At 42.1% G+C, this 7,617-nt stretch overlaps 1 protein-coding gene across 4 annotated transcripts; it reads left to right on the top strand.

The window, feature by feature from the left end:
* Positions 1 to 358: 358 nt before the first annotated feature.
* On the top strand, positions 359 to 7,414 carry LOC119909010 (bifunctional protein GlmU-like). Of its 4 annotated transcripts, XR_005445364.1 has the most exons (4): positions 2,951 to 3,043; positions 4,479 to 4,670; positions 5,422 to 7,069; positions 7,101 to 7,414. XR_005445364.1 is itself a non-coding variant. In XM_038727022.1 (3 exons), exons 1-3 carry the CDS (start codon positions 547 to 549, stop codon positions 5,680 to 5,682), a joined length of 456 nt encoding a protein of 151 aa, XP_038582950.1. In that variant the 5' UTR covers positions 359 to 546; the 3' UTR covers positions 5,683 to 7,414. The 4 variants fall into 4 exon arrangements, 3 of the variants coding, with proteins under 3 accessions (XP_038582950.1, XP_038582949.1, XP_038582948.1); XM_038727022.1 differs by lacking the exon at positions 2,951 to 3,043 and adding an exon at positions 359 to 549 and having other exon boundaries at positions 5,422 to 7,414; XM_038727021.1 differs by lacking the exon at positions 2,951 to 3,043 and adding an exon at positions 2,168 to 2,325 and having other exon boundaries at positions 5,422 to 7,414.
* Positions 7,415 to 7,617: the final 203 nt, after the last annotated feature.

The following is a 7,617-nucleotide window of genomic DNA, read 5'->3' as shown; positions in this document are numbered from 1 at the left end:
TCAGGCAATACAGAGGTTTCCCTGACTTATTAGTGCTGCTAGGGCTGAAAAAGGCACTGTCTCCTCATATGCATGTCTTTGTTTTTAAGAGATACTTGATCCCTGTCTTTATTTGAGGTTACTATTATTTTAGAACTGAACATCAACCAAATGTAAAGCACAGTGCTCTTCATAGTAAAGATAGAAATGCAACTGCATCGTGTTGTTACAGAGCCTTTGACTACACAGAAAATATATTTAATATACTAATGTTTAATCATAAAATAGCTAAAATGACTTTTATGTCAAATGTTGTAACATATTTAGTACAAAACATGACTTAGTGCCAAAACTTGCATTGCAGTTGCTCGTCTCTAAAAGCACCAGCAGGGGGCAGTCAAAGACCAGGGATACAACTAACAAACGTCAGCACAAAGTGGTCAGTGTCACTGAGCATGCTCAGATCCACCCAAACTCTGACGATCCTGCATGTGTGTGACCTTAAGTGTTTAAGGGAAGTGTTTGTGGTCAAAGTCTAGTCCTCCGGGAGCCTCAGTCTGGTGCACAATGGTGAGTTTTCACTTCATTACTTTTGGTTTTAAACTTTAAACATTTGCACCGAACCGAATCCAAAGCAGAGAAATAGAAAGCAGATGTTGTGAATCCACTCTGCACTCAGGTTGTTTCCCCTGCGACTCTGAGAACTTTAGAAGTGGGAGAACTTTTCAGTCCACGATAGGTCTCATCTTCACACCGCCATTATTTCCACAAAGTGGTCTCTCTCTGTACAAATTAGTAGTATTGAACTTTCCTGTATGACATAAGGAAATGTGTGAAGATAATTTTCTTTGAACTGCAAAATAAGGTTAATCGTCATTTTGACTTGAGCCTCTAAAGGCCCCATTTATCAGTAGTGCTGAAACTCATGCAAGTAGAGGTGTAAATGCAGATCGTGACCACATCCGATCTGATCAAACCACCTCCGGATGTGGTCCAGGCCGCATTGTGACCACATGGCACATAAGTTTAAATGCATTGCATGCTTTGTCAAAAATAAACCGCTTGCGGTCTTCCGCAAAAAAAAAAAACTGACTGCGCAGACAGGCGTCGTGAAGTCAGAATAAAGTTCTGAAATAACAGAAAGGAGCAGGCAAGGAAATGATACAAGGCGGAAACTTTCACTTTCACTTTGTGGCTGAGCTGTCACAGTTACTGAAGAGAGGAACACGTGGGGGTTTAACCCATAGAGGAAATCAAATCGTGATGGAAAGCCCACTCACAAAGGTGTTTGTAGTATTATCTGTGTTATCTGTAGTTCTGAAGCATTGTTTGGAGGCCGGTGTGTGTGTGTGTGTGTGTGTGTGTGTGTGTGTGTGTGTGTGTGTGTGTGTGTGTGTGTCTTCACCTCTATTAGAATCACTACGAATCTACATAACAGAAATGAATTCATAGTGAATTCTAGAGAAAATGTAAATAAAAATGTCCTCAAATATGATGATTATTGAAGCTAAAGTTGGACAGTTAGTTCACACATTGACCCGTCAACATGTAGAGTAAATAAATGTAAAGTAATGTGATGTTGGCTCCAAGACCAAGGACTTTATAACCTTTTTTAATTTAATGTTTTAAATTATTTTTGAAAGTTGTTTTTGATTGTTTGCAGATTTTAATGTTGATGTTCTCTCTGTGCTGCATTTTACATATTTAAAGGCTTTCTGAACTTGTAAGTGGGGGAGGGCAGGTCCCCCTAAATTGTCATCCAAATCTGAGTTTGCCCTGGATTTCGCCTCTCAGGCAATACAGAGGTTTCCCTGACTTATTAGTGCTGCTAGGGCTGAAAAAGGCACTGTCTCCTCATATGCATGTCTTTGTTTTTAAGAGATACTTGATCCCTGTCTTTATTTGAGGTTACTATTATTTTAGAACTGAACATCAACCAAATGTAAAGCACAGTGCTCTTCATAGTAAAGATAGAAATACAACTACATCGTGTTGTTACAGAGCCTTTGACTACACAGAAAATATATTTAATATACTAATGTTTAATCATAAAATAGCTAAAATTACATAAAATGACTTTTATGTCAAATGTTGTAACATATTTAGTACAAAACATGACTTAGTGCCAAAACTTGCATTGCAGTTGCTCGTCTCTAAAAGCACCAGCAGGGGGCAGTCAAAGACCAGGATACAACTAACAAATCAGCACAAAGTGGTCAGTGTCACTGAGCATGCTCAGATCCACCCAAACTCTGACGATCCTGCATGTGTGTGACCTTAAGTGTTTAAGGGAAGTGTTTGTGGTCAAAGTCTAGTCCTCCGGGAGCCTCAGTCTGGTGCACAATGGTGAGTTTTCACTTCATTACTTTTGGTTTTAAACTTTAAACATTTGCACCGAACCGAATCCAAAGCAGAGAAATAGAAAGCAGATGTTGTGAATCCACTCTGCACTCAGGTTGTTTCCCCTGCGACTCTGAGAACTTTAGAAGTGGGAGAACTTTTCAGTCCACGATAGGTCTCATCTTCACACCGCCATTATTTCCACAAAGTGGTCTCTCTCTGTACAAATTAGTAGTATTGAACTTTCCTGTATGACATAAGGAAATGTGTGAAGATAATTTTCTTTGAACTGCAAAATAAGGTTAATCGTCATTTTGACTTGAGCCTCTAAAGGCCCCATTTATCAGTAGTGCTGAAACTCATGCAAGTAGAGGTGTAAATGCAGATCGTGACCACATCCGATCTGATCAAACCACCTCCGGATGTGGTCCAGGCCGCATTGTGACCACATGGCACATAAGTTTAAATGCTTTGCATGCTTTGTCAAAAATAAACCGCTTGCGGTCTTCCGCAAAAAAAAAAAAAAAACTGACTGCGCAGACAGGCATCGTGAAGTCAGAATAAAGTTCTGAAATAACAGAAAGGAGCAGGCAAGGAAATGATACAAGGCGGAAACTTTCACTTTCACTTTGTGGCTGAGCTGTCACAGTTACTGAAGAGAGGAACACGTGGGGGTTTAACCCATAGAGGAAATCAAATCGTGATGGAAAGCCCACTCACAAAGGTGTTTGTAGTATTATCTGTGTTATCTGTAGTTCTGAAGCATTGTTTGGAGGCCGGTGTGTGTGTGTGTGTGTGTGTGTGTGTGTGTGTGTTGAGCCCTACAGGATCACTGAACGTGGACATTGGAGATGCATGTCAATTTGTTTTAAATCATATCTCCATACAGTCTGTAGAGGAGACACATGCTGCAGGGCCCTAATGTTGGACAGAGATTCAGTGTTTGGATAAAAGCTAACTGCCGCAGAGGAAATTTGTCTTTTAAAATCTTGTTAAAGATCTTGTCAGATTCACCGAGCTGCAGAAGATCCTCCACACTGAAAACATTTAACTCTAAAATGTATCTCTGGTGTCTCATGAGCCATTTTAGCCAATGACCCACAGCAGCTCATGCAGGAACAAATTAAACCTTGTTCAGTTACCATTTAATGCAGGCCATTAATAAAATGACGATGTAATTGAGGTTAAGTCTCTTATCCTGAGTTTCAGTGAGCATTTCGGTAGGTTAAACACTGAAAGTGCTGCCTCCTTTTAGACGTCTGTCACCTTATTAAGACGGAGCATTCTCATTTCTGTGTGGCTCTTCTTCACCTCTATTAGAATCACTACGAATCTACATAACAGAAATGAATTCATAGTGAATTCTTGAGACAATGTAAATAAAAATGTCCTCAAATAGGACTTTTAAAAGATCAAATATGGTGATTATTAAAGCTAAAGTGGACAGTTAGTTCACACATTGACCCGTCAACATGTAGAGTAAATAAATGTGAAGTAATGTGATGTTGGCTCCACCTCGCTGCCTCTTGCTCTTTGTGGACCTGTGGATCAATGTGAGCTTCACTTATGTTTGGTCACGTGACTGCTTTCTCACTCTGCGGGGTCAGAGGTCAGCCGGGTGTTTGGTTAAGCGCAGTGATCCTCTTAAAGAGCTGAATGGGCCACTCACACTCACACACACACACACACACACAATGAACAAGAGCTTTCTGTCCGATTTGAAATTACATTTTTGCTTTTCAATACATTTAGAGCCCATTTTAAATGACGATCGCACAGCTGTTGGACAAGTAAACAGACAAAACAAGTTTAAATGACGAGGCTGTAAATGGTTTTGTTGACGTTCAAAGATCGGCCGACTCCAAACCCAAAATAAGTGGGCCATCCTTACAGAAAAATTATGTGTCATGAGTTGATGATGAACAACAGAGTAGCTGATAAAGATATAGCGGCTGCGTCATTATTTTGTTAATATCCAGTTAAACCTTTTAAATTTCGCTTAATGTGCATATTTATTTTGAAATAAACAAGAATTATTGAATTTAACAAATACAGAAAACACACAATATCTAAAAAAGTGTTAAAAATACAGTAAAAATTTAAGAAAATAGATGGAAAAACTGAATAAATTAACAAATAAAACCATCTTTTTGTTGCAGAGTTCAGCAGGAGGAGGCTCGTCCCTGCAGGTCCACGCGGTCCGGTTCGGCCCGGGTCAGGAGCTGCTGGGATCTTTGCAGACGTTCGTGGAGGAGAGGCGACTCCGAGCGCCGTTCATCATAACCTGCGTCGGCAGCGTTACAAAGGCAACGCTCCGGCTGGCCAACGCCACATCAACAAACACAAATGAGGTCAAATATTGTTTAACTGTTTATAACCACAAATACAGCCGAGAAATGTAAGAAATAAAACTACAAAACAGTCACAACTTGTTCATTAAAAGTCCATATGTCGTTGTAAATCCCTGTAAATATTAATACTTCGAAGTGTAAAATGTAATTTAATCCACTGACATGAATGAGATCAGCACTTTCATCAGGTTTTCTCAGCTTGTCTCTACATGATGTGTAAATAAAGTTTTGTCACCATAAATAAACCGTGCTCAGTACCTAGACTGAACCTGGATGACGGGCTGACCTTCACTGCAACTGTCACTACGACAACCCGCTCCTGCAGATTCGTCCTCAACGCCATCAGGAGGATACGTCCGTTCCTGGGTGAGGAACGGACGTATCCTCCTGATGCAGGTTCTGGCCCAAGCTCTTGCGCCATCCATCCTCTGCAGCTCGTCCAGAATGCAGCGGTCCAGCTGTTCTTCAACCTACCGAAGTTTAATCCACGTGCTGCACTAATGGCTGCTCTAATCCAATTCAAGACACGTGCACTTGCCTATCGTGCTGCAAATGTCTCAAGGCCCATCCTGTATCCAGGTCATGATCAAGCAGAGGAACCCAAACCACCCTTTGCCGAGCCACATTAACCAACTCTGACTGGGGGATCCCGAGGCGTCCCCAGGCCGGTGTGCAGATAGAATCTCTCCACCTTGTCCCAGAGGTAATGAATGTAATGTTAGCTTGTCATGATGTCAGCCTTTTCCCTCAGGTGGTCCACCTCAGCGGGCGGTTCGAGATCGTCTCCCTGGTCGGCACGTTAAACCCCGACGCCCACCTCCACATCTGCCTGTCAGACAAGGAGGGCAAGACGGTCGGTGGTCACGTGCTGGGAGATCTGGAGGTGTTCACCACAGCCGAGGTGGTCGTCGGCGAGGCGGTCGACCTGCAGTTTACCAGAGAGATGGACGTGGGGACGGGCTTCCCTGAGCTTGTGGTTAAAGCGCGCTCACAGACGGGCGAATCGGCCTGATTGGACTGACTTTAACTCCCTCGTGCTGCTATGTTAATGTACGAAAGTGTGTCCAAGGCACTGATCACTCTGTTTGATCGCAAGATGGGAAGGGAAATGGGGAAAATTGCAATTATCAAATCTGAAGAATCTGACAGTTGAAGGAGTAAAAATAGGTTCACCAGATACAGCTGCTGTCGACGCCATGTTTTATTATGAAAAAGCTAAAATTGAATGATCTTGTGCAGCGAATCCACTGTTGTCCCATGATTCCTGTGTTAATATGTTATGTACAAACACATAAATGAACAGACTGACTGGCAGCTGATGACACAGGCTACATTAGCCTTGTTAGCTTAGCTACTTGTACTGTAAGGTTTGTACAGTACATTCAAAAATTTCAGTGGACTCGTACAACAAAACACTGAGTCCAACTCAAAGCATCAACTTGCCAATGGACAAAATCGATAAATGTGCATGGCTGTGCAGAAAGACAAGTTAAAACACAGAGATGAACACAAACGTCCAGTGTGTGCCCAACATCTACAGGGGATGCAGCTTACAAACACACACAGAGCAGCCCCAGCAGCCAATAGGAGCCGCTCTGCGGGGGTCTAATAGATGTTAAACTGAGCGGCGGCCTTTCAGACCCTCTGACCCCCCTGGTTGTGACAAGACAAAGGGAGGACCCCCCTTTAAGGATTAGTCATGACCTTGGCTCGGTCATGGCCGTCGCCGCGAAGAAAGGAAAGCCTCCGTTGCCGTGTGGCGGGCGGGTCGGAGGGAGGGGAGAGGGGAGTGGCAACAGCCTTTTGATGGAATCCAGTTCATTGAGTTTAATTGGACCTCAGCCTGGCTGACGTGTTCTTCATTACCGTGAACACACAAGTGGTAGCTTGTTTTACCTCAGTCCCACATACACCGCCCGGCCCCTGGACGAACTCACAGCTATTACTAGTACAAATTTGTTTTAATCCACCACTGAAAATAGTCCTCCGGTTTGAGTAAAGTAGTAATGAACAGTACAGCGGCCCACGAGATCAACATCGTATCAAAGCGGAAATGTTCTCACGATAAAAACATTTCATACCATTTGATTTCAATAATTATCACAAGTCAAATCATTATTCCTTTCAAGTTTAAAGGCTGATTTTTGCCCCTGAGTGAAAGTTGAACATTCAAAACAATTATGATAAATGATCTTTTTTTCTGTCCCTTTTCCTCAACAAGATAAATATCTTAATAGAAAAATAAAGTGCTAATTCATTCGTGATTCTAATGAATTTAATCAAATATTTATTGACGAGGAACCCAAGTTTCAAGAGGCATTTCAATTCAACTGTTAATTGGTAGGAAGTTATTAGAGGAACCTGCTGATGGCCTTTTAAGAACGAGTCTTTTTTTGCTGGTGTGATTTTGGAAGCATTTTCATTCACAAGGTCTAATGCGGGAAAAAATACCAGTATGGCAGCTTCCTGTATCAAGATGTGTCTCAAGTCTTGAAAGTTGGGTCTTCTTCCAAAACCAGCACACCACAAAGGTACATTTTTAAAACATTACCTGTTTGCAATATAATGAGTCAGGTTGCCAAACAAATTAATGCACGTTTCCATCCACTCCCATTATGCAAATATTAACAGTTTGTAACATTAAGTCTTCAATACATTATTGTAGAAGAAGACGGTGCAACAAAATGATGGTTTTAAAGAATGTGTGATTTGTTGTTAATTAATAAAAAATGCTAAAACCACCAGTATGGAGAACTTTACGTTTCTCCCTCAGCACAGCGACACTTTGCGGGTCTTTGCAGTTGTTTGTGTTGCTTCCAGGAGGACGAGGCCGCAGGTCAGCGGGGCAGCCGGCCTGCCGCCACATTAAAGCAGAGCAACAAAGCGTCCCCGCTGCAGCTTTGTGCTTTTGTTTTGCTGCGTTGACGCAGCATGGTGGCCGAAAAGC

The sequence above is a fragment of the Micropterus salmoides genome, unplaced genomic scaffold, assembly GCF_014851395.1.
Source record: "Micropterus salmoides isolate LMB-PRFRI ecotype aquatic unplaced genomic scaffold, ASM1485139v1 Ms_hic_scaffold_18, whole genome shotgun sequence".
Lineage (NCBI taxonomy): Eukaryota > Metazoa > Chordata > Actinopteri > Centrarchiformes > Centrarchidae > Micropterus > Micropterus salmoides.
This window is presented reverse-complemented; position numbering and strand designations above follow the sequence as displayed.